This window comes from Heloderma suspectum, chromosome 9, assembly GCF_057233095.1.
Source record: "Heloderma suspectum isolate Gila_16-S chromosome 9, 16-S_ref, whole genome shotgun sequence".
Classification (NCBI taxonomy): domain Eukaryota; kingdom Metazoa; phylum Chordata; class Lepidosauria; order Squamata; family Helodermatidae; genus Heloderma; species Heloderma suspectum.
In genome coordinates, this window is record NC_139466.1 from 4,152,401 (window position 1) to 4,179,181 (window position 26,781).

Consider the following 26,781-nt stretch of genomic DNA (forward strand, 5'->3'; position numbering starts at 1 on the left):
TATTTGTCTGAAGATTGCATAATTAAACTGGTTGTTATCCATGGCTGTCAGTGTTCGTCCTTCAGAGGATATTTGTTTAGCAAAAGCCAGCTCATCAGCAAGATTTTTACATATGGGTTCCTCTGTTGGTATTTGAGTGTTCCCTCTATGAGCTATAGGCCAATCCAAAATAGAATTTTGGGAAGTCGAGACCACCACCTCAGCTTCACCAGCACACTCTATATTTTCAAAAAATTGGGTAATCTTTGCTTGTTTTTGTGTTTACTCATAAAGAGGTCACCAGCAGCGGGTTCAGTTTCCAAGATCTTGTAAACATTCCTGGTAAGCATCATATCGCTTATTTTAAATTCCAAATGTATACGCCTAGGCTATAAATATGAGCATTCAAACAGCACAAATAATTAGAAATAAAATTAAATGCTGTCTCACTGCTCGTCGTTACTCATCCTCCCCCTGTTATGGGCGGTTAACTCCCTTTTACTCGCATAGTTGTAAATGCCGTTTATTTTCAAAAAATAGTCCTTGAGGAGCACTGTAAACGATACAGATTATTCAGAGAGCCTCTCAAAAATACTGAAGTTGACAGAAGCAGACAAATCAGTCAAATTAAAACAAACTAAAAGTTAAACAGCAGAGCTCAAAGTGGAAACAACCTTCCTTGTGACGCTGTCCTGGTATGATGTAGGGACCACTGTGACTGCAGAAGCAATAGTACATACGGGACCTCCTGTACGACTCCAAGAGCAACGCTAAGTGCACGCTTAAGTACCTGGTTGGGCAGGGACAGAAACAGGCTCAGGGTCCAACTGGTGCAGCTGCTCCTCTTCCCCACAAGCTCCTTTCACTGTATTAGCCTTGCCCCATATTTGGTTGATTCTGCTTTTAATTTTTTTCCAGATGGAATGTAAATTACTAAAACAGGGATTCATTTTGACAAGACCTCAATCTTTCTTGCTACAGTGCCAAAGAATATTCCCTGTAGATATTAATAACTCATCTGGACTACTATAAAACCAAAGAATATTGCCTGTACTGTAGCATGCTCTATGTGGGGTTGGCTTTTAAAACTGTTTGGAAACTTCAGCTGGTCCAGAATGCTGCGGCCATGCTATAGACTGGGGCTGGTTATAAGAGCTTCGGCTATCAGGCAATATAGAAATGTAATAAAACATGACTCGCTTGTTACAACGGCATCACTGCTGGTTTCTAGGCCTAATTCAAAGTGCTGGTTATGACCTACAAATAGGGATGAATGGACTGACCTCCATCCGGTTTCACTGGCTGCTTGCCAAGCTGCCAACCCTTGCTTGCCACATGAGCTGCTGGAGTGCCCAGCAAGCGCTGCAGGGCCGCCCGTCCCCTTAGCAACCTGCCATTTTGCGTAACAATGGCGGCTCGGGGTTTTCCGGATATGTAATATTACGTAAATGGCAGGTGTAAAGGGGCCGTTTACACAACATTACAGGTGTAAATGGACCATTCATGCCTGTAATGTTGCGTAAATGGCCCCTTTACGGACAGCATTTACATAACATTGCATATGCGGAAAACCATGATTTTCATGCAAAATGGCAGGTCGCCAAGGGGACAGGCGACCGCACGGACCTGGTGAGTGGTAGCAGCTTGGCGAATGGGGTCCAGGAGGCCAAGTGGGGGGGAGTCCATCAGACTCCACCCCCTTCTTGGACTCCCACGACACCCCTACCTACAAAGCCCTAGACAGCTTGGGACTGGGCTACTTGAAAGACTGCCTCCTCCCATACGAGCTGTCTGGATTTTAAGATCTTTGTGGGAGGCCCTTCTTTCAATACCACTGCTTTCAGAGTCGAATTTGGTGGCAATGCAAGACAAGGCCTTCTCAGTGGCTGCTTCCAGGGTATGGAACTTTTTTGAACTGTGTTTTTAACTGTTTTATTACATATTGTTTTAACATACATTGTTTATTATATATGTTTTTTACTTCTTATGATCATTAACTGCCTTGAGCACCATTTTCTTGGTGGAAAGGTGTGGTAGAAATCAAATAAATAAACACAGTCCCCTTGTTCCAGTTTAGTTAAACTCTCTGATTTAGACCATGTTAACAAGTGTGGTAACCTTGCTGCATAATAATGCCATTCTAAACAAGGCAGTACCGGTCTTCCTCCTTCTAGCTCCTGATACAATGTTCTAACTCTAATCCTAGATTTTTTTTCCTCTCCCAGAAAAAAGCCAGAATAAGTTTCTGCCATTTTTTTTCATTAAATGCCTTACTAGCAATGGGGTATTCATAAACAAAATTAAGATCTGGGGAAGCACATTCATTTTGACAACTGAAATTTGCCCCTTCCACAAAATGTTTAATCATGTCCACTCTGCTAAGACCTTCTTGATTTCTTGATTTCTTGATCTAATCTGTTGTGGTTGACGCAAATAAAATCTTCCAGTTTGGGGGTAATCATAATTCCAAGATTTTTTTTATTGGTGTGTCTCTCTAAGGAATTGAGTACAACCTGGATATCTCATGGTTAGCTTCCTTATCCAAATTAAAACTTACTTTGGAATTCTATGCACTTATTTTCCAATCCCTTCACATAGTCTGTTAATTCCCTGATCTTTTCTACTGCCTCTTTATCTTTTCCCTGTATCAATTTACCCAACCGATCCAGTTTTCTTCCATCTATCTTCTGTTGCTTTCCATTTCTCATCAGTTACTTTCAGTGTAGCTTTCTCTGCGAGTTTGGCCTTTTCTACTGCTCTTTCTTCAAATTCCTAAATTGCTTGGCAATAATATATCTTAATTCTTTTGCTAGGACACTTTTCTATACATATTCTTCATTTTCCTCCTTATCCAATTTTTAATCTTTTGGGGAGGCATCATAAAATAATGATATTTTTTCTTGTCACTGATCTTAAATGCATGTAATGAATAAGTAACCAGTTACAATATTCCAATTAATTGTAATGATTAATTTTACAACCATGATTTGGCACTACAAGAACAAGCTTTGTGCTCACATTTTCCTTCCCCCATTCCCTCCTCGCTTCACAGTCTCTGCTTTAATAAATTGCTTCTTCTTTTGCAGAAAATAACATAAGAACCATGTTGGATCAGACCAAGGGTCTGTCTAGTCCAGCATTCTGTTCACACAGTGGCCAGCCAGCTGCCTGGGGGAAACCCACAAAAAGGACATGAGTGCAACAGCACCCTTCTAAGCCACAGACTGGCCCTGCCTACATCCATATTAATGAGTGCTACAAGCTTGGTTTTTAAATTCAAAATCTTTGTGGCAAATTGTGCACCAGGTAACTAGGTTCCAAGCGTCGCAAGACAAAACCACAGATGGATATTGCACACACAGCACCAGCTAAAGTAAATTGCTGGCATGGATAAAATGTGAAATAATAACCTCTAGTGTTAAGTAGCATGTATCTTCTTCCAACTGGTCTCCAAGTGTATGCCTTCTCTCTTTCTGTCTCCGGTCCATAGAATTATTTCCAGCTGGATGCTTGTCTTTCAAGAAAATTACACCCAATATTGATGAAGAGGGTGCAATGAAAGAAGATGCTGGGATGATGGATGTTCATTACAGTGAGGTAAGGGAGACTTCCTTGATTTGGCAAGGTAAATTTAAGAATGCAATTCCTTCCGTGCAAAAGTTCTACAAAACAAAAACAAGGGGTGAATTCAATTTCAGAGAAGCTCTCGGGGGCTGCATTCCAGTGGGGGGCAGGGCCGGAGGCAAAGGGGCAGAGCCAAAAATACCAGCAAAGTTTAGCTTAAAGATCTTACAGCCAGTAATTAAGCCTTAGGAGAAGCATTTCAACCTGTTAGAATTGGGGGGAAATGCAAGCAAAAGCAGGAAACTGAGGGGGTGCAGCCATCTGGGGAACCCCGGAAGGGCCGGATTGGGCCCCTATGCAGGCCAGATCCAGGCCAGATCTAGTTTGCATGCTTGAGGTTCTGCACCACTGATATAAGGCAACCCCCAGTAAATAGAAAGCTACCTCTTTGCTTTCTTTTTGCAAGGGTTTCATTCTTTTTCTTGCCTTCTGTTTGAAGTCTTCTGTTTCTGTTGTTTGGTTATTAGATTTCCTTGCTTGTTTCTGTATTTTTCTATTATTGCTATAAACCACCTTGAGCAACTAGAGAAGTCGTATATAAACATTTTAAATAATAAATAAATTAGTTTTTAAAATGGCTGCAGGGACTGTCCAGCCTACCAAACCCTCCTCTAGACTGGGTGTGGAAGCCCCAGTCATCATGTCTGAGTTCATCTCACTATTGAGTGAAGATGTGACACCAAGTGTGGCCACCTAACCAAGCAGAGGGGAGAAAGCCATCTTGTCACAGGCTGTTACTTAACCTGCAGTCGTTATCTGCCCCTTGCTGCTCTGGAGGTTTCTTCTTCTCCAGCATTCTCCACCAGATGTCCATCACAGGTGCAGAAACTCAAGCCCAGAGTTCCAATCCAGCCTGCCTGGGGTCCTAGTCAGGCCCTCCAGGGTTCCTCAGATGGCCACACGCCTTTCTGCCAATCACTTGGTGGTTTCCAGCTTTTGTGCAGTTCCTTCACCATCCTGAAGTGTTGAAATGCCTCTCCTAAGGCTGTTACTGGCAGTAAGAGTTTCAAGCTAAAAGACGCTGAGTTTCGGCCCCACCTCTTTTGCCTTCAGCCCCGCCCACCATTGGAACGCAGCCCCTGAGAGCTTCTTCGAATTGGAATTCGGCCCTCGAGCTGAAAGAGGTTCGATACCCCTGGTCTAGAGAGAGAGAGCTGACACGTCTAAATTGAAGTGGTTGGATTCAATCTACGTTAGTCCATTTAGATCCCACCGAAATCAGTGGAATGTAAGCTGCTCAACTAACTTTTCACACTGATTTCAATGGTACTTAAGTGTGACTAACATGGGCTGGACCCAACCCTAGGAATCATCTGACTTAGTTCTCCATTCTGCATTGGTAAATGTTCCCTCAAAACAGCATTCAGACACCAGCAGCTTCCTTTTTTCTATCATCTTCAGGAGGTCCTGGTGGAGCTGCTAGAGCAATGTGTCGATGGCTTGTGGAAAGCTGAGCGTTATGAAACCATCTCGGAGATTTCCAAGCTGATCATCCCAATCTATGAAAAACGGCGCGAGTTTGAGGTAGTGATACTAAAGCTGGCTTAATCTGTTGCTGAGAAGTCCTCAGAAGGGACGTGTGGGATCCAAATTAGCCATCAAGTGTTGCTCTTGTCCATATCAAACGTACTCACCAAAGCCCCGACTTAAAGGTCCTATTAAATTCAGGGAGCCTGAAAAGCTTCAGTGTCGATATAAATTTACACAGGCACAACCACACAATTCCTTTATGATTAAATATCGCAAAACAGTAAGCAAGCGTTTGAATTTCACAGAATTATTTTTCAGGCTCAACAATAATAATAATAATAATAACAACAACAACAACAACAACAATAACATTTGTGTAGTGCTTTCAAGTGTTCAAAGCACTTCACGTCCATTATCTGGATGTAATCTTTACAACAACAAGGTACGTCAGTTTTATTATTTCTCATATGGAAAACGGAGCTGGGGCTGAGATGGTGGCTTGTCTATATGCCTTCATGGCAGAGGTGAGATTCAAACAAGGGACTTCCTGATTTGCAGCTCAGTCTCTTAGCTACTTACTACACCAGCAGAAAAGGAAGAAAAAGTGGGGAAGAGAAAGAGAAATGAATGACTACCTTAAGACTGTAAGAGATCACAGGCAGCTTCTACCAGCAACATCTGTTTCTCCTCCACCACCACCCCCTTTAAAAAAATTTGTGTTGTGAAATTCAAACATTAGCTCACTGCTTTATAATATTCATTAGGAGCAACTGACAATATGCATTTGTTGCTCCCAGTATGTATTGTATTGTGTGCGGTTATTCTTTCATAACAGACCAACATGTCTGCCCGTTAATATAAATTCAGAGACAATAGCAGGAGAAAGAGCAACAACAGCATTTTTAAAAAGGTTAATCATAATGATTGTTAGGGACTAACTAGACATTATGGGGATGTGTGGCTGCCACTCTCCACATCTAAACCTGGGGGTGGGACCATAGCTCAGTCACAGAGCACCCGCTTTGCATGCAGAAGGCCCAGGTTCAATCCCCAGCGTCACCAGGTAGCCTCCTCTCTGCCTGAGCCCCTGGAGACCCATTGTCTGTTAAAGTAGACCAGCCTTCCCTTACCTGGTGCCCTCCAGATGTGATGGATTGCGAGCTTTTCTACATGAGGCATTTATTGTGCATTCATGATTCCTTATTCACGGTTGTTTGCAGGTGATCCTCCAGTTTTGCTTCTGTTTTTTCAGAGCACTTCCCCGCTTTTTTTTTTTTGCTTTTTTTAGAACAGGAAATGGGGTGTTATTTTTAAGTGCTGTTTCTATTTGTATATTTGTGCTATTCTGCTATAGCACATTGCCATCTAGAGGTTATGTAGCGGAAAAGCAGGAGAAGAAAAGCTCTTTGTGTAGAGCTCAGATCTCAATTCTGCGACGAAACCAAAAGTAGATACAGCAATTAACAACCTTGTGTAGAAAAGCTCTACAGCTCATCTGGTCATGCTGGGTAGAGAGGATGGGAGTTGTAGTCCAGCACATCTGAAGGGCACCAAGTTGGGAGAGGCTGGACTAGACAGTACTGCGCTAGATGAACCTATGGTCTAAATCAGCTCCCTATGAGTGTGCATGTGCATTTGAGGCAGCTTCCTATGTTCCTTCCCCATGCATCTCCCTTGCTAATGTCTAGTAAGAGAAATGCGCAATGTGATGTTGTGGCGTTTAGCGTTTCTCCCCCCCCAGCGGCAGCCAGTGACATGGAGCGAGGCTGGGGAAGAGCAAAGATGTCATGTCGCGTGTTTCTTTTCCTGAGTTTTATCAGCAGCCACATGCCACTGCCTCCTCCCCACCAATGTCTAGTTAGGCCCTTTTTTTCTAGGAGAAGGAAATGGGGACTGAAGGGCCTCTGAGTGAGGGGCAACGATTGCCATGCTAAGGAAGCTGGATCATAGACAGGCAGGAATGAATGTGAGCATCCAGGGGTGCCTTATGGTGTCTAAGCAGATCAATGAGCATTGGTGTGAGACTTGGGCGGCAGGACTGCATTCTCTAGAATTTGCAAAATAATTGGGAGAGCAGTAAAACCCTGAATGTTGCTCATTATTCAGGGACAGCTTGATCTCTAGTCCCCAGGGATAAATCTTTAACACTGAAGCATTACTCACTTGAACGATATTCATCCCACCTTGAAGATAGCAACAGCAGGTCCTGATCTTTAAAAGGGCTCAGCCTGTCCTGAAGTACTTGATTATTCTTTGTGGGGTTGTTGTTTTTTTCAGAAACTTACCCAGCTGTACAGAACGCTCCATGCGGCTTACACTAAAATCTTGGAAGTGATGCAAACCAAAAAGAGGCTGCTGGGCACGTATTTCCGGGTTGCTTTCTATGGACAGGTAAGCCCATCAGCCTGCCCATGAAACGTGTTGCATGGATCCATGTGCCAGAGTTGACTGCTGCATCGATCTGCTGCAGAGGCCTTAATCTCAAGCAGTCTTTGAATCGGTCCTTTTTCTTTGAGCTAAGCATAAGTGGGCTGGGTTGTATATGCTATGGAAAGTAAATTGAAAGCCTATGCCCAGACACCCCAAATTTTGCATCGGTAAGAGTTGGTTTCTGTACCCTTTTTAAATTATGCAGTTTGAGGGAATTTGCACCATTTCTTCTCTTCTGCTTGCTGCTTTGCACAATTTATTCTGGTAGTAAGGAAGGGCAGGGAGCTAAATCTCTCTCCCACCCACTGGAAGTGTTAACCCTACTCATTTACTTCCCAGGCTTCTATGATTTAATTAGACCTTGGGCCAGTTTGCATGATGGCCCATCGTGGGTTAATTTACCCACAGGGAGCGGCAGTACATGCCAGATGCCATTATGAACATGCAAGCCCCAACCTGGGGTTGCCATGGCTTGTGGTGTCATGTGCAGGATTATTTGAGAGTTAAACAACCCTCGCTTAACTGTAAAATGACCATGTTTAAGACTCAAATATTCCCTGCCGGCCAGGTTCACATGACACAACAAGCCAGGCAACCCCCAGTCAGGGCTTGCGTATTCATAATGGTGGCCGGCATGCACCACATCTCCTCACAGATAAATTAACCCACGATGGGTTGTTGTGTCATGCGAATCAGGTCATTGGCTGCACACTTTGAAGCATAGCTTTACAGCCATGAGGACTAGAAATCTTTTTAAAAAATGAAAGGAGATTCTCAAGAAGTGGAATCCTGCACCCAGCACCACATTCATCGCTTCTTCCATGGAATTGTGTCATACACATAGCTTTGAGCATAGGGTTGACAATTGATTTACAGTTGCCAAGCCCTTTCTTAAGTGTGTTATTTTTGGTACATTTCTTATCAACAATAGGCTTTCTTTGAAGAAGAGGATGGCAAAGAATACATCTACAAGGAGCCCAAGTTAACGGGCCTGTCAGAGATCTCCTTCCGGCTGCTGAAACTTTATGGGGAGAAATTTGGAGCCGACAACGTCAAAATCATCCAGGATTCAAATAAGGTGACATCAAAATGCACACCACTCTCAGCAGCCCCCCACCCCACCCCCAACAAATGTAAGAGTGGGCATGCCAAAAAGGAACCGGGATGTTGTGCCAATGAATACCTATTTATTGATTTATTTTATCCTGCTCCTCAGCCAAAAAGGCTCCTGCAACAGCTTACATACCATCAGTAAAACACGACAGACCCATCCAACAAGCCTACTATTTATTTAGTTATTAAATTTATTAAACCTCTCATACAATCAATTTCTCTAGGGTTTTACAGTAATGATAAAAATACAAATAACATCACAATAAAATCAGCAATATAAAATAAACATGCCAACACAGCGTAAAATACAATACCACGCTGCAGGGACTAGGATAATAAATAGCATTGCAGAGACTAAGATAATAAAAAACCCAAATACTAAAATATTTAAAATGCTTTGAAAAATATGTGAACGCCTGGACAGGGAAGTCTGAGCCTGATACTTGGAGAATAGCAGTGTGGGCACCAGGTGAGCTTTCCTTGGGAGAAGCTTCCAGGGCCAGGGGTCCACCACTTAAAAAGGCCTCTCTCTTGTTGCCCCCCTCTGAGCCTCAGAATGAGGGGGCACATGAAGAAGGGCTTCTGTGGATGACCTTGAAGTGTGACGATCTAAGAAGACCCAACACACAAGGAAAAGGGAATGGGGAGGGAAGAGGGGGGAAATTACGTTTTTCAGCAGAGCAGGTAGAATGGCTCTGCTTCCCACTGTCACCTCCCTCAGTACAGGAATACCGCTCCAATGGCTGAGATCACAAGCCATGATCTGTGTTGTCAAGTGGAAGGAAGGATCGGGCCAGGGCCAGGGATTGCCCATCAGGCTGCGTGAAGTAGGCAGCGCCTGCCTTGTTGGCTGTAGACCACAAACTTGGCAGGGTTCACAAAGAGCTCCCAGCCAACTGGGAGGATGGGCTAAGGCGAGCTAATCACAGCCAGCCAAGGGCAACCTCCAGTGACAAGGAAAAGGGAGAAATCTTCTGAACTGTCCACATTACCCGCTTCTGGGCACAGGAGGGCACTAGCAGCTAATAGGCTGAGATCCAAAGGCAGTCCAGAGCCTTTCTGTGTATTTATTTAAAACATTGATATGCCTCCCTTCATTCAAGGACATGTTTATACTGATACTTACACTAAAATACAATGCATATGAAAATAGCAAAACACAGGAAGCCATGCCTGAGACAGCAGGTGGCAAGTTCACAAAATCTATCAAAACTGCATTTAAAAGATACTTTACCAAACTACTGAAATGCCATTTAAAAGGCCTGGAGGACTAGAAATGACTTTGCCAGGTGTGTTAAAGAGGACAGTGTAGGTGCCAGGAAGACTGTCAAGGGCTCCTTGGAGGCCTCTCTCAGTCTAATCCAGTAGCCAAGTCCAGACACAGACAAAGGGATTCCTTTCAAAGCTTTATTCTTCTTTTACAACTTAACAACTCTACTGTTTGCAACTCGATCTGAGCAGCACAGTACCTATGCCCTAAGTTGGAACAGTTGGTCCCCGTTTGAAAGGGAATTACTGGCAGGGCCTCTTTCCTTTCCAGTTAGTAGCTTCCATTTCATCCTTCAGGTGAATGTCAAAGACCTGGATTCCAAATATGCCCACATTCAAGTGACTTACCTGAAGCCCTTCTTCGATGAGAAAGAGCTCTTGGAGAGGAAGACGGATTTCGAGAGGAGCCACAACATCAGCCGATTCGTGTTCGAGACGCCGTATACTTTGTCTGGGAAAAAACACGGGAGCGTAGAGGAGCAGTGCAAGAGGCGGACAATCCTTACCAGTGAGTTTGCCTCACCTGCCCCCGAATGTTGGAGGGGAGACCAAAGTGGGAGGGGATCACCCCAAGTCTACCTACAAAACCCTGCTGTGATGTCAGAGCAGATCAGCCAATGCATTGAAGGATGGGAAGCAGGCAGAAATGTCAGAGACCAAGGAGGAAAGTTTTATGGGAGAACAAAAAGTTAGCATGTCAATGGGCCCTTACTTTTTGATGCTATCATTTTTGCACCTTTATGCAAAAAATCACCAAAAAGTTACATAGAAGTGGGGTTATCAGATGATTAAATATTTTTAGTTGATTGAATGCTGTGGAATGAGTCCTTAAACCTCACCCCTGATGTATTATGTGTACCCAGAATGGCAACGCAGTTATAAGAATGCCGGTGAACATCTGCATAGGGTGTCCAACAGATGCTTGTGCTTAAAGTGTTAACCAGAGTTATTTCATGTTTGTTGGCCAGCTCACCCTTGTTTTGGCACCACAGTCTGTGAGAAGCAGATTACAGCCTGTCAGCAGCTTCTCTGGGAATTGTTAGGGAGGATGGGTTCCCCCCCAGGCTGTGAGCTGATAAGCATTGTACTTTGTGCAGCAACAGAGTTTCAGCAGCTGGCAAGCGTCCACCCTGTCCAGGGAGGGAACAGTCAGCTCCTTTCCAGATAACAGACTGTGTGAATGCCTCCAAGTAATGCGTCTACTAGAGCATGGCTAGAGTTCTTCCCTATATGTGACGTATTTCACTGTATAAAAGTTGGCCCTACTGAACATTCGGGGCTTTTTGCCCCTCTGCTGACAGAGTGCCTTGCTGGCCATGCAATAAAGCACTTTTTGATCCAGAAGTCTTACCCGTGTCTAGTGTGATCCATTGTCTGGCTGGACAATGAACATGTGAGCATGTTCCGCTCGTATGACAATGCTAGATGGTTAATCAGTGAAAAACTATTTAAATTTCAGCCTTACACCAAGTTAAAGCTTTAGTTCAGAGCTTTCCAAACTGTGTGCCGCGACACATTAGTGTGTTGGCGGCAGTGTGTAGGTGTGTTGTGCGAAATGCAGAAAATTGTGCGGAAGGGCACCGCGGATCTCCCTTACTCGCATTTGCTTCCCTTGGCCCCTCCCCTGGAACTTCCTAAAGCAGCTAACGTTAAAGCAGCTAAGGCTTAGCTGCTTTAACATTAGCTGCTTTAGGATCATGTGGTGTCTTGACGTAGGACGCACATGATTGGCAGTGTTGGAGCAGTATGGCGAGGTAGAGGCACGGGGCGAAGAGAGGGGAGGGGAGGCGCCACCCTGGGAGCAGAGCTTGGCTGACGCCGGCGCGGAGAAGTGGCAGCGGCCACCAGCCCTGCGAGATTTGGAGCGCGCCCTTCGCGGACTTCTGCACCACGCTCCTGCGCGGCCAGGCCAGTGTAGCGCGCGGGTGGAAACGCTGCCTGGGACTGGGACCGCACCAAGGGGGCCGTCCGCCATCTTGGCCAGTCGGAACGGAGCTCAGTGGAGGCCAGAAGCCTCAGAATCGGCGTGCTCCCAGTCACCCGGGCGAGCGCAGCTGCAGGCTGTCCCCCAGTCAACCCACCCGCTGCTGGCTGAAGGGAGGCCACCCTCCCAAACCCAGTGTGGCAAACAGCAAGCCACCCACCACGTGGCACTCATAATTTGATTTCTGCCATTTATTTTTATTTTTACTCTGCTGTAGTTGTGGATTAACCACCCACCGGCAGCGTACCAACAGAGAGTGCTGGAACTGGACTCTGGACACAGGCATTGCAAATATTTACAGCAATATAGCCTTGTAGTGAGTCATACATATTTACACCATTTTTGTTGGACTTCTGCTTCTCTACTTCATGGGGTTTTGCAGCTGAGCTCCTACCTGGGCCTATGTGTCCTAATATGTATTGTAAATATTTTAGTTAATTTTGTTTATTTTTCACATTTTCTTGCACTTATTTACATACTGTTACTCATAAATGACAACAATGTATGTTATTATCTTACAAATCATATATTTTTAAAAATATAAATGAAAGGTTTTCATGAGATATGTTCTATCCCCATACATTTTGTTATTACAATTTATGTATGTGTCCGTATCTCTTATAATGGGTTAGTTTAACCTCCGGTTTGCTAGTAAAACTGAATTACTGTGTCATGAAATGATGCATGTCTAAAAAGTGTGTCACCAACATGAAAAGTTTGGAAAGCTCTGCTTTAGTCGATCCAAAGGTTGCAACACTGCACAATTCAAGTGCAACATGCCCACCAGCGTTAGTTCAGCATTTTTAATGCCCTCATTCTGTCTGTCCCTAGCCCTGGATTCTTGCTTTAATAACCTCCAAGCTGGACTACTGTCACGTACTCTGCATACCTTCTTGCCTGGAGTTGAGTGGGCTCAAAGCATTGTCTCCGGACCATGGTCTGAGGCCAGCCAGAGTATATGACTCCTGTCCTGTTCTGTCTTCGCTACTTACCTATTTCTGGGTTCAGTTCAAGCTGCTTGTTCTTACCCTGAAAGCCTTGAACAGCTGGGGCCTGGGGATCTTGAGGACTGCTTTCTGTGCTCTGCATTCATAATGGGTGGTGGGCAGGGGTGGCTGCCATGGGGAATCCCGGCCCTTTTTGGACTCGCTGGATTTCCCCGCCACCCCTGGCTCAGCTTGCCTTTGCAAGCCGAGCTGGGGCTTTTCCCTGAAATCCTGGAACTTAATTGGGGGGGGGGGGGGATCTGTGCAAATTACGGAGGTAATTGCATTGAGTGCAAATTACGGAGGTAATTGCATTGGATTCCTGCACTGAGCAGGGGGTTGGACTCGATGGCCTTGTAGGCCCCTTCCAACCCTACTATTCTATGATTCTATGAATTTGCGCAAATTTACCCATGGAAACAAAAGAAAAAACGTTCCTTCTGCCACCGCCGGCAAACAACCATCCACTGAGCAACTGGTGACTGGCAGAGAGAGGGGCAGTTGCTCAGCGGTGATGACAGGGTGGGAATCAGGAGGGGGCCACCATGGCACTTCCCTACGGGCTCCCACCCTGCTGCCACTGCCGACCAACCACCCCTCTCTCTGCTGGTGCCCAGCAAGGAGAGGGGCAATTGCTTGGTGGAGGTGGTGGCAACAGGGTAGGAGCTGGGAGGGGCGCACCATGACGCTCCTCTCCCAGCGCCCATGTTGCTGCTGCCGCTGCCGCCACTAAGCACAACCTTCGCGCTCCCCTTGCTGGTGTCAGCGGCATCTGCAAGGAGAACGCGAGGGATTTGGCCAATGGCAGAAGTCCACAAGCTGGCCTGACTGGTACTGCTCAAGTCGTGCCAGCTTGCGGACAAGCAAGCCAGAGTCCAGGTGGCCGAGCGGCCCAGAGCTCGGTGGGCCTGGCCCCCAGATGGATTCCTCCAACTTCCCTAGTGGTGGGACAAGAAGAAGGGCCTTTTTGGTTGTGGCACCCTCTCCAGGGAGGCCTGTGTGGCCCCGTCATTACATGTGTCCTGTCATTTGGTGAAGACCTGGCTCGTAAGAAGCCTTCTGAGATAGGTTGCGTCTATGGCAGTTTTTCTTCTTTCTTTTATTGCTGAGGAGATGAGGAATGTTGCTTTGACTGCTAATTTTTCTGACTATGTCATTAGAATGTTTCACTGTGTTTTGAGGTTGATTTGGATATTTTTAATGCTCATTGGATATTTTTAATGCTCGTAGCTGCTTTGAGCACCTTGCCAGAAGCAAAGTGGGATTAAAAAAAAATTTTTTTAAGGAATAAATGAAAACCACATGGGGCCGTCCCCAGTCCCTGAAGTCAGCTGTTTTGAACTGAGTGTGACATGTTTGAAAACACAGCCCTGTCTGTGGGCCTCTTCGTGTGTGTGCGCCACCAACTCTGTTTGCTCTTTCCTTCCAGCATCCAATTCTTTCCCCTACGTCAAGAAGAGGATTCCTGTCAGTTACGAGCAGCAAGTCAACCTGAAGCCAATTGACGTGGCAACCGACGAGATCAAGGCAAAGACGGCTGAACTGCAGCAGCAGTGCGCCTCCGCAGATGTGGACATGATCCAGCTCCAGCTGAAGCTACAGGGCTCAGTTTCAGTGCAAGTGAGTGGCCAGGCATGTGCTGTCCTCATGCCCTTGGGATAAATCATCTGATGGCTGGAGGCAGATTTGCTTTGTAGAAATCATTAACTAACTCTTCAGAACCTTGTAGGTGGGCTTGGGGCCCTCGGAGCCTATCAGATGTTCTTTTTAAGTAGTAATCTCTAGATCATTGGTGCTACTCTGTGGCTTTAACCATTAGTCTCAAGCCCAGCTGAAACAAAGCCTAAATATTATGTGACTGTATCTGCTTCCATTCTTCTCTTGTTATCCTGGCTTCTTCCCCCTCTACTGAAATTTTCTTTCTAAGCTCCCCTGTCTTTGTGGCATAAATTGCTCTGTAGACTGCAATAGTAGCCATGGTCATAAACAAGCACTCCAGCTACTTTGGCATGATCAGGATTGCAAGCATTCACACATCACTTGTTTGTGCTTGGCCATGTGCAGTGGCTTGGAAACCATGTGCAGTGGCAATAGGGATTGGAGGCCCATACAGGGTGGGGCTGCTCATATGTGTGCTCTGCAGCAGTGGAGGGGATGGAAAGCAGGAAGGGAGGGGTGAAGGTATGAGAGATGCCCTTCTGTGTAAGTTTTGGAATCATACTACTTGGCCACAGTGCAGCCATACTGTCCAGCCTGGGAAAGAAGAGTCATGGAGGACAAGACAGTGATCTTCGAACACCTGAAGGTGTTCTTCCTGTCACAAGGAAGAGGACAAGACTTGTCCCCTGCTGCCCCAGGTTTTACAATGGAATTAATTTCCTGGGGGCAAGGGGGCGCTCCCTGATTTGAATGTCTTCAAGCCGAAACTAAAGGGCCACCTGTCAGGGATGCTGTGGCTACATCCTGCGTTGCCAAGCCTGCACTGAGCAGGGGGCTGGACTAGATGACCTCCAAGACACCGCCAAGCCTTCTGTAAAATTAAGTACTTCTTTTCACAGCATGTAATTAATGTATGGAATTTTCTACTGCAGGATGTGGTGATGGCCTTCGGCTTAGATGGCTTTAAAAGGGGATTTGACAAGATTATGGAGGATGGATATGTCACTGGCTACTAGTCACGATGGCCAGCTGGAACAGCTGGAGGCAGAATGCCACTGACTGCTAATTGCTGGGGGACAAGAGCAGGAGACACAGCTACTGATGCCACGCCTCCTGCTGGTGGGCTGTCTGGAGTGTCTGGCTGGACACTGTTGGAAGCTGGATGTTGGGCTAAACAGGCCTTTGTTCTGATCCAGCGGGGCCTTCTTCGTGCTTTTTCTCCTCCTCGGCTGGCACTGGAATGTCTGAGCTGCTGTGTTATTGCTCCCTAGGTCAATGCCGGCCCACTGGCCTACGCACGGGCATTCCTAGACGACAAGCACTCCGGCAAGTATCCAGCCAAGAAGGTGAATGAATTGAAAGAAATGTTCAGGTAGGGTTGTTTTATTTGTAATAGACGGCATTTGTTTCCCACTTCTCTTCCGTGATGGAACGCGAGGTGGGCGGGGGGCACTGACCTCTAATCCAAGCAGTCACCAGACCCAAGCCTGCTTATCTTCAGCATGATGGCTGTTCCAGGTGCCTTTGGACCGTGGTTTGGGTGTCCAACATAATTGGCTCTTCTGTGGTGCCGCAGGGGCAAGCTTACCAAGTTCTTCCTTCTAAGCTGCCTGATGGCCATAATCTCAGCCCAGGGGCATTGCTAGGCCGGGGCCCATGATGACCCAGCCCCAGCCCTATTCCCCAGAGCCCTGAGTGCCCATTGGCGCCAGTGGAAGGTTTTTTCTCAGCTTAACTGCCAGGCAAGGGACAGTTTTCAAGGGGGATGGCAACTGGGAAGGGAAGGGTTACTTCTGCCCTCCCATGTGCTGCAACATCCCCCCCCCCAAATCTTCCCCTGCTTGACAATTAAGCGTAGGGAAAAAACGTTTTTCCATTGGTTTAAGATGATCTGGGGCAGGGTGCAAATTAATTGAAGAATGAATCTTACTTGAGATGATTTGGATGAGAAATTAATTGGCTGGCTTTGCCTCCTGTGAAATTTAAATAAATCTTAGTAATGATTTCTACATGTGCATATATAGATATAAATTAGCATATGCAGATTTTATGCAGCTTTATGACTGATGGGCCTGGGCCCGGAATCTTTTAGCAATACCCCAGACCTGCAGCATGCCAAATTCAAAACACTGCCCCACCACCCCGACAGCTGGAAATTCTGCTCAGTCCCTCCTCAGCCCCATGTACTTATGAGATTTCACTAGGCAAGCCTACATATTTCAAGCCTATCTTTCCACAATAAGGATTAGAAATTTCACATGATCATTATCATCATTATCGTCATCATCATCATCATAGATATGGAATTTATAAGATTGCCTGCTTAGTATAATATAACAGTGTTACTGAATGTGGTCCTCTAGGTATACGTACAGACTTGCGCATGTTCTTAGAGGAAGTTAACATGGCCGAGCACTCATGAATCAAGCAAACGTAAACATACATGAATACGTGAGAAACCCTCAGTAGATGCAGAGAGGACCAGATTATGGGGGGAGTTAGCTTAGTTCTCTGGACAGCTGAATCCAAGCGCTCCAGTGCTAAAAGCTAGGCCACAGACATGCGTAAACAGTTTGGCCTGGTCTCGGCTTGTGAGTGTGGTTAATTGGAGCCCCTAACCCACTTTGGAAACAAAAGGAAAGGCTTGGGGTGAGCTTGGAAGAGTGGGGAGAAGAGGAAGGATTCAAGGGGAGTTGTCCTAACAAGAGGCAGTGCGCTCTGGCTCATCCTGAGGCAGGCTCACATTAACAACAGGGGATGGGAGAAGCAGGTTACCTAGAGCTAAGAACACATGCATTCCTGGCCTTTTGTGTGCTTTCACCAGCCTTGTTTGCTACTTTGCATGCGGTGACTCAACACCGGGCATCAGTCTAACTTCCTTGAAGAAATTGACGGGGCAAGCTGAGAAGGAGCAGCCCTGGCGATCGTTTCCACGATACAGCTGGGGAAGGCTGCACTAAGTGGGTAGGGCTCCAACTGAACAGGTTATGAGACAAGGCAAAAATGGCAGAGAACTGACAAAATCATGCCCTGGCTTCTCTCTGGCCTTGTTAAAGGCTCTGTGGTTTGTCTCTGAGAGAGCTGTCAGTATTCCTTCCGGCAGTGGGGTGGCAAGGAGATCGAAGTGGGGCTCACTAGCGAGGACCAGATGCTGCTGGTTCTACAGCTACGATTGGAACGATCCAAAGCCGACACGCCAGGGGCACAGCGTTCAGGAAGGGCACAAACATGGCGGGAAGATGCTCTAGCATCGAGAATGGCTGTTCATGGTGAAACACAATGAGGTCGACCAGCCTGCTCTCAGAGCCATCCCGAACACAAGCGAGCGATTCCTGCGATGGGCATTCCATTGTGAGGAGATGCACCAGAGCTATTCAAAAACTGGGCGCGCTGTTTGCACACTTGCACAGTTACAGTTTCTTTGGTGATGCTAGACCTCGCGTTGTGCACATGCCCTAAAGGGGCCCCCTTCCGACAGCCCACTCCGCCTTTGCTGAAAGAGCTGCGCTGGCTGCCCATCAGCTTCCGGGCCAAGTTCGAGGTCTTGTTAACACATAAAACCCGGAATAACGTGAGACCAGGTTACCTTAGGGACTGCCTCACCCCTCATGCCCCTGCCCAATCGCTGTGCTCATCCTTCTGAGGGTGCCATGTTCTCCGGACAGTCACCTCAGGAGCTCTTGCAGCAGAGCGTTAGTGCTGCAGCGCCCACCCTCTGAAACGCGTTACCAGTGGACACTAGGCAGGCCCCACAGTTTTGACACTCGGGGGTCTTCTTGAAACTCCACTCTTCACGCAGGCTTACTCTGAAGTGTGACCCAGCCAGCTGTGGTCTGCAGCACACAGTAGTGTGTGCAAGTTTTTTTCCTGAATTAAAACTGCACCCCAAGAAACATAATTAACTGCTCTGTATTATTTATTTATTTAAGCATTAGCTGCCTTGGGCCTAGACCAGAAAAGCAGGATAGATAATAGGTTAAGAAAAGAAATGAAACTTCCATTGGTGAATTCTGTTGTGGTGAACCTGATACCTTTGCCCTGGCAAGACTAAAAGGTGGCAGGTGTATGTGATCCTGCCCAGACACATTTGTACCTGGACCTGCCTCCATTTGGGCAGCATCATGTACAGCTGCCACCCTTCACCTGCACATGAGCCCATCCCAGCCTGCAAGTGCCAAAGTCAAAGGGCACATCTGTTTGTTTTGTGGATACTATGCTTGCATGATTCAGTTAGCCCAGGGCCTTCTGAAATCCTGGCCCGGATCAAAGAATGTCAGGCCCCATAAATCCTGTAACACCTTGAACGTTAAGGGCATTTAATTCCAGTGGGCTTTTTATCTCCCACCAGGAAGTTTATTCAGGCCTGCGGAATTGCCCTTGAGTTCAACGAACGCCTAATCAAGGAAGATCAAGCAGAATACCACGAAGAGCTCAAGTCCAACTTCAGGGACATGGTGAAAGAGCTTTCCAACATCATACATGAACAGGTAGGAAGCACTCTGGCCGCTCTGAAAGCAAACATACACAGAGTGTCTCCAAAGTGTCTCCAAACGTTGCCAAGCAAGGCATCAAGGCACTTGACCATTGATTTTTTGTTCTGTACTAAGGCGTCTGCTATGCCCTCAGTCTCCATGGCACGGAACAGAGCTACATAGGTGCTGTGGACAAGTCCCTGCTCCAAGGAGCTTCCAGTCTAAAACAGACAATGGGGAAACAGCGGAGGGAAGGAAGGAAGCATGGGGGCAGATGCCATTGCACGTGCGAACAAATCTTGGTTCGAGCTGGACACAAGGATTAAGAGCTGCCTTCCCCAAGCTGGTGCCTTCCAGATGTTTTGGACGACCCAGCATTCCTGGCCATTGGCCATCCTGGCCAGTCCTGATGGGAGCTGGAAGTCCAAAACTTCTGGAAGGTACCAGGCTGGGGAAGGCTTAGATTTTATCTATCTGCGTAGCAAAAGTCAAGCAGCTGCAGGGCCGACTCCGGGCCTGAGGGGAAGCAAGGGGCTCTCCAGGCAAGCAGCGGGGCGTGTTGGCAGCACTCCGGGCAGCACCAGGCAGCTGGCTGCAGCCCCTGTTTTAATTTCCCTCAGTGCTGCAGAGTAGTCCCACATCAGGGGCAGCGTGGGAATTACAGTGTCCACTGGACCCGCCACCCGGCACTGTCCGGGAAAGAAGGAAGGAAGGGAGGGAGGGAGGGGGTCCCCTGGCAGGTGTCAGGAGCGGTGTAGTGGAGCCAGGGGTCACAGGGATGTGGCACCAGAACTTTTTTATGAGCAGGGATGCTGATGCATCTGCCGCCCCCCTATATGTATTCTAACACATCTGGAGGGTGCCAGCTTGGGGAATGCTGCTACAAATTATTACAATTTACTCTCCAGCCTGTGATTGCCCAATTGTACTTACTAGGGGCTGAGCTGAAAAGCCTCCCTCTCCAATTTCACTGCTCCACTTGCAAATGGCATAATGGGGGGGATTTTCATAATTTGCAGGGTGAAGAAGGGGTATGGAAAGGTGCTGCCAACAATGTTCTGCTCTGCAGATACTACTTACCGGTTTTATTTCCTGCTAGTCTCTGAGGAACAATGCCACATCATCACATAGTGTTGTTCCAGGGCGGGGGGAGCTTTTTTGCAGGGGGAGGGATGACACTGCCGAGAGGAATGCGGAACACTGCAGAAATGGCGGTGGTGAAAAATGGTGAGCTCAGAGGAGAGTTTCAGAACAGCTTCCACACTCACACAGACACCTATGCCAGACTGGACAAGTTTTTGTTCAGCTTCTGTTCTGACATGCTTGATTCCTGTGTTGTTTCACAGCTGAGTGTTTACAGTTCGTAGAGAAAGACCCCCAGGGTAGAAAATCGGTGGCCACATTATATACAATGTAACTTTTTTCTCTGTATTTTTATATAACTTTTTTTCCTCTTTATTGTAAGGCTTTGCGAAGGGGAGGCCTCCAGACCCCCAGTCCCTTCCCGTCTTGTCCCCAGAGACGCTCCATGGCAATACACCCACTTCCCTCCCAGCTATCTGCTGGTTGACTTGCATACAGGTGACTGGAGTCGCTTCTGTTAATATTCTGACGGGGAAAACGGAGCCCCAGCCTGTTCCCTGAGTAAAGGGGCCATCAGAGGTCGCCTGGAACAGGCTGCCACTGCTGCTCTCCAGCCCGTCACCCAGCCCCCTTTCTGCCCTGGGAAGATACAGGCGCCCTAATCTGGCCTGTCCCAAGGGTTACATACTTTAGGAGGATGTCGGAGAGTTGGGTGCCAAGAAGAGCTACAGGGATAATTCTAACACTGAAAAATAACAAGAGACTGAAAGAGTTAACTATGTTCGTGCAAATGTCCCACTCCAATTAGCGGTCTTAAAACAGAGCCAGTTGTGATGGGAGTGCACAGGGCATGTTCCATTATATACAGATTCCATACAACATTCCAAGGAAACTTTTTAAAAATGTTCTAAAGCAAGCATGTTTCTAGTACTCATGGATGTGAGTTGTTTGGAAACATGTGGGCAGTGTCTGCTTAAAACCTCCAAACCAAAAGGACTGTGTTGCTTCCAGCAGACTTTGATTGGCCTCCCACTATAGCTTCCAGCCCTCCCCGCTCCCCTAATATCTTCCTTTCCCCTCCCCAGCATTTCTATACTTTCTGTAACCTCAGCCCGTCCCAAAATTAAAATCTCTACATTCCATAGAAGCCCAAATTTTGCATCTGTAATAACGTAGGAGATCTCTGCAGAGTTCCAACCTCAAACCACACTTGCAAAACAGGAGCCGCACGTTCTTGGAAGAGCTGGAGCTATTTGTGGTTCTAGGATGCTGTTGTTTTTCAAAAAAACAAAAGGCTACACTGCAGAAATGAGTACGAGGAGTCTTGTGGCTCCTTAAAGCCTTAACAAATTCATTCTGGCATAAGCTTCTGTGGATTTCGTCATTCTGTCCATTTCATCAGATGCATACAGAAAACAAGGCTGAAGGCTGAAAGATCCAAACCCTTTCAGTGGGTGTTTGTTTCCCCCGAAGTTACTCAAAAATCTACTGCAGATGTGTCTGACTGGTGGGAGTGTAGCCTAACACAGGGACCATGTTTGGGAAGGCTGCTATATTTTGTTTAATAAACCAGAAAACTAAAGAATCTCACCAAGATGTCTGATGAATGAAAGAGTGTTCAAAGGAAATGCTCTGGATATCGATGGCACACAAGATTATTACACAGGCAATGGAAAAGTTCTTTTCAGGAATGAATCTGAGCGTGTGGAGATCTCCAGCAGCTCCGATTCAGAATGGGAACGGCCAGAACAGGGGGAGGCTCCCTCCCTAGTGAGCTCAGACATGGCAAGGCCTTCTTCCCAAGACCTTGGCGCACAGATCGCTCAGCCTGAACCCCCCCCCTTTCCCCCTCCATGAGAACCCGGGTTTCAGGGAGGAGGAGAGTGCAGGGCTTGACTTGAGGGATGCTAGGGTCGCAACTTCTCTGACTTCCACTTCGGCTGATAGTCGTAATTGTGTGGAGTAGCAGTTTCCATTGTAGTCTGAGAGTTTCCTAGAATTTGCATTTCTAAGGAGGCTGGTCATCAGCTAATAAAGTAGTGAGCCTGAAGCCTGGTATCCTGGAGTGTGTCGATTGCGAAGGGGGAGGAGGAAGGAATGGGACAGTTCCCCTGCTTTAAAAAACAATTTCTCAGTTTTTTATCAGTTAGTAAAGGATTTGAGTCATCTGCCACACACATACAGAGAGGAAATACTTTTATTTCCGTCAAAATGGGCAGACTTGGTTCACTCATTCTTCCCCATCATTTTTTTGTTAAACAAAGAAGGCTCTTTCTGACTTCTGTGCTTCACATATCTGCCTTCTACAAATGCGAAGCTGGCAGTTTGCCAGGATTTGGCTAATATTGGGGAGAACCAGGTGGTGGAACTTACAGATTTCATGGAGGGCCCTTTTGTTTCTCATGCCATGAAAGTTAAGTAGGAAATATCATCAGCAAACAAAAAATGCATGGAGGGAGAGTTCTTCTTATCTGTTGCTGCAGTGGGAGAGGAGCTGCTGCAGGCACGGACTCTGAGCCTTTGGAAATTGGCCCAAATTAAGACCCCAAATCAGCCTTCCCCAACCCGGCTGGGGGCGATGGATGTTGTAGCCAAAACATCTGAAGGGCACCAGGTTGGAGATGCCTGCTCCAGTTTAAGGAAAGGATATTTCCCCTTTGCCATCCCGTGCCATTCCCCCCTGTAGCTGTACCAATGGATTCCACACTCTGTGGAACATACGGAACTGCCTTCTACTGAGCCAGACCCTTGGTCTAGCCCAGCATTGTCGACACTGACTGGCAGCAATGGCTGTCCAAGGTTTAAAGGAGTTTTCCCTGCCATACCTGAGAATGCCAGGGAGTGAACGTGGGACTTTCGCCATGCAAAGCAGGTGCTCTACCACTCCTTAGGGGAGCGTCTCGAGGGGCTATTCATTGAGTGTGGCTGTCAGTATTGGCTCTGTGTTTCTTCTGGTTTTGTTTTCCCCGTGCAAATCTCTGAGCTTTCAACCAAGAACCCAGCGTGCCAAGCCTTGGTAAGCAGCTCCAAAGGGGTTCCCGGACACTGAGGACACCTCTGCAGATATGCTCTAGCTTGTCATGAACCTGTGAGATATGGAAAGCTAGGTAGAATAGGGACACTGGGCACAATCCGATGGGGAGTCCTCCTGTGCAGGGCTCCTCGAAATAAAAGGGAACTGGGCCACCATTTCCAGAGTAAGCAGTTGGTTAAAGAGCTGGGAAGAAGGACGGTCTCAGTAAGCCTGAGCTGAGGCTTCAGCACCAATGTCTGCCCCAAATTTGTCCTCTCCCAAAGAGCTGGAGGCAGAATCCAGCAGCACCCTGAAGATAAGCATTAGGAGACTCCTCCACGCTGAAAGAGGAGTGGAACAAGCTCAGCAGCGTAGCGAGGGGATTTCCGTTGCTGGAGGCTTGTGTGGAAACAAATAATGCGCCAAGAGTTTGACTAGATGGCATGCTGAGTTTCTTCTCATCTATTCTCAAAGCTACGTAGTAGACATTTCAGAGTACAATCATTGCTGAATAACCTCTTTCCCGTTCTCTTTTTGTGTTTTCTTAATGCTGCCTTTGCAATATCAGCTTTGAAGACAAGGCTGGGTAATGCCACGCTACGTTTCCCTTTTGTGTTGTCGAAATAATTTTGCTGCTGCAAGAAGTAGAGAAGGTTTTGCTAACTCGGCTTTTGTTTTTAGATGTACCCAGAAGACACAATCCATTCCTCATCAGTGTACAACACTTTGCATGTGTTCTGTGCTATAAGTGGAACTTCAGGGGATGGCTATGGCACGCTTAGATCTTCACCTGAATTCTGAAAGCGAGCTAGGAGCAACTCTTTGACATTTTACAGACCTTTCTCAGGAATACTCGGAATGTTGCCTGAGAGGCATTAACTCCAAAGGCGTGACCGGAATATGCTCAATGTTTTTCAATTCGGAATCAACAGGCTTCCAAACAGGGTACTTGCTTAATTGACAGACCAACCAGGAAAATGCCTCCCTATGTTCTTTTTGTATCTTTTTTTCATTGTTAAATGTATACAAGACACCAAAAGCATTTATCAAACTGCATTGTACGGAAGAATTAACTTGAAAATGGTACTTGTACAATGGAATATAATAAAACGCAAGGCTGTTTTGTAAATTAGCTGGTGTGCATACGGGTGGACGTGCGACACAGAATGCAGAAGCCAGAATGTATAGGCTGCGTCCTCTGTACCAAATATAGATGAAATATGTATCTCCAACTCCCCCATCAAGAAAGTCAAAATGGTTTCCTGACCCCTTTTTACAGATTTGCCTATATTTACTCCTTCAGCATAGTTTGCTTACTGGCTGTAGGGGAGAGACAAAGAACTAGGCAGTGTGTGCACTGAACCTCAACTCTGACTGCTGGAGGTCCTGTTGGGATTCCCTGGCCGCCTTTGGCCGTGTTACTCTTTTCTTTGGTCTGACTGGCACGAGACGGATGGGAAACGTTGGTTTCCTTACCTTTAGTTTGTTTTAGTCTTGGAGAGACTACAAGAGTTTTGTCATTGTCATTAGCGGTGGACTCTTTTTGGTTTCTTGCACAAGAAGAAAGAAATGAGCAGGGGAGGAGGTCGTGCCTCTTCTCTCCAGCGATGCTGCACGTGGACACGGGGACTCCCTAATGAGCGCACGCAGCATTCCCTGTTGAACACGTGCACTGCGATATGAGAGGGCTCCTAGTCATGATGGCTACATGCTGCCACCAGGATCAGAGGCAGCATGCTCTCGATACCAGTCGCTGGGCGGGAACGGCGGGAGAGGGCTGTTGTTCTCATGCCCTGCGTGTGGGCTTCCCAGGAGCATCTGGTGACCACTGTGGGAAACCGGAAGCTGGACTAGACAGGCCCTTGTTCTGATCCAGCAGGGCTCTTATGTTCTTGGATGGTTGTGTCAAGCCTCAAAAACTGCCCATAAAAGAAAGATGGAGCTTCTGTGTTTGACTTGTGTGTTTTGTAAATATTACATCTAGTAAAAACATCCAGAAATTCCAAAAAGGCTAATTCATTTCAGCAAAACAGAGAGACAGAGACAGGAAGTTGCCATCACTATCTTAACTTGTTGCTTGCTCACCTTCCTTCTCTTTACATCAGGGGTAGGGAACTTGCAGCCCTCCAGATGGTGTTGGACTCTCAGTTCCCATCAGCCCCAATGAGCATGTCCTGCAGCCAGAGATTAGGAGTCCAATAACATCTATAAGTTCCCCCATGCCTGCTTTACATGAACAATGATTTGCTCCCTGTTAATGACTGCATGAAATGGGAGGTGGGGGTGGGAGGGATTGCCATTTATGCGCACTGTGAATGTATCAAGCTGTCCCCTCCTCCACACAAACATTGGCCCATTAGGCCCAGTCCCGGCCACTCACACAGGCAGGGGCTCTCTATGGCCTCAAGCAGAGAAGGGTCCTTCCCAGGCCTGTTGCTGGAGATCTTAGGACTTAGGACGTTTTCCATCTACCACTCTGCCTAGTGGCAGGGCTGGCCCTGGACATTTTGCCTGTGAAATCTGTGCTCTGCCACTGAGCTTTGGGGTGGTTTGTTTATTAAAGCCAATTTATTTAGTTTTGCACATTTTTATTCCATCCTTCCTCCAAGAAGCTCAGGGCGATGTGCGTGGTACTCCCCACCCCCACCTTATCTTCACAATAATCCCGTGCTTTCCATGAGAGCCACTGGCCCAGTATCACTCGGTGAGCTACAGAGCTGGGTGGGGGAGTTGAACTGAAGAGTAACATAGGAAGCTGCCCCATCCTGCGTCAGCCCAAGGGGCCTTCTTGCCCAGGCTTGTCTCACTTGTTCTGTAGAAGGAGCCCAGGGGGATTACCTACTTTCTCCCTTTGAGTCACTGACCCACACTTGCTCTCTGGGGCCACCCCACCCCAAGCCCTCACATACACCACCACCCATCTGTCACAGATCGTTGCCCGTCCAAATTCTCCCCAGAGTCTTCTGTTCCTCCCCAAGCCTTTTTGAGACATGAGCATGACTCTTGGCGTGAGAGATTGATGTCCCTGCGGAGCAGGGCCTAGGAGAGGTTCAAGCTTCCTTCTTAACATCTCCCAGAGTTGCAGGACTGTGTGCGCGCATGTGTTCCTGTGCCTTGGCTCCACAAGGAAAGGAAAGAGGCTACAGATCTCATTCCCAAGGAAGGTGAGCACATGTTTCTTTTGGAGCAAACAGACGCAAAAACAGGAAGAGCTGCTCATTTGTTCTTTCCGTTGTGGCCCTTCTTGGGATCATGCAAAAGCACTCTCATGTATCTCCTGGCACACGGATGCAATAATCGGGTGGGCGGAGGGGTGGGGGGTGAAGCTTCCCCATTGATCCACTGCTGTCATACCTCTGTTTAAAAATACAGAGACACTGGTGCCCTTTCATGGCCTGAAAAAATACATAGAACTCTTTGAGCGTTTTAAATCATTAACATGGAATCGCCCACCTCCATTCTGCATCCTTTGAATCCCTGCAATCAGGAATGCCATTCAAGGAAATTTCTCAATGAGATCTATGTGTTTCACTACAAAGCCACTAGGCAGCGCTGTTTCATTTGTAATAAAAGCGACTTCTTTAAGCTGTACACCCTCATTTATGTCAACTCCGTGGCGGGAGAAGGGAAAATGCTGGACTTTCCTCGTCATGGAAAACAACGCAATAGAGCTCACAAAGAGCGGGAGGCTCCCTGGAT

General features: G+C 47.0%; 1 protein-coding gene across 3 annotated transcripts in view; it reads left to right on the forward strand.

Moving 5' to 3' along the window:
• DOCK11 (dedicator of cytokinesis 11) overlaps nucleotides 1-25,656 on the forward strand; it is a 142,490-nt gene extending 116,834 nt beyond the window's left edge. For 2 of the 3 annotated variants that reach the window (XM_084813565.1, XM_084813566.1), the window contains 9 exons: nucleotides 3,470-3,576; nucleotides 5,005-5,127; nucleotides 7,351-7,464; nucleotides 8,435-8,581; nucleotides 10,183-10,393; nucleotides 14,285-14,475; nucleotides 15,786-15,886; nucleotides 18,863-19,001; nucleotides 23,764-25,656. In XM_084813565.1, the coding sequence (XP_084669691.1) occupies nucleotides 3,470-3,576; nucleotides 5,005-5,127; nucleotides 7,351-7,464; nucleotides 8,435-8,581; nucleotides 10,183-10,393; nucleotides 14,285-14,475; nucleotides 15,786-15,886; nucleotides 18,863-19,001; nucleotides 23,764-23,883 (1,253 nt within the window). In that variant the 3' untranslated portion in view covers nucleotides 23,884-25,656. Of the gene's footprint in view, nucleotides 1-3,065; nucleotides 3,275-3,469; nucleotides 3,577-5,004; nucleotides 5,128-7,350; nucleotides 7,465-8,434; nucleotides 8,582-10,182; nucleotides 10,394-14,284; nucleotides 14,476-15,785; nucleotides 15,887-18,862; nucleotides 19,002-23,763 lie in introns of those variants that run through there. The other variant, XM_084813568.1, reaches the window with a different exon arrangement.
• Nucleotides 25,657-26,781: the final 1,125 nt, after the last annotated feature.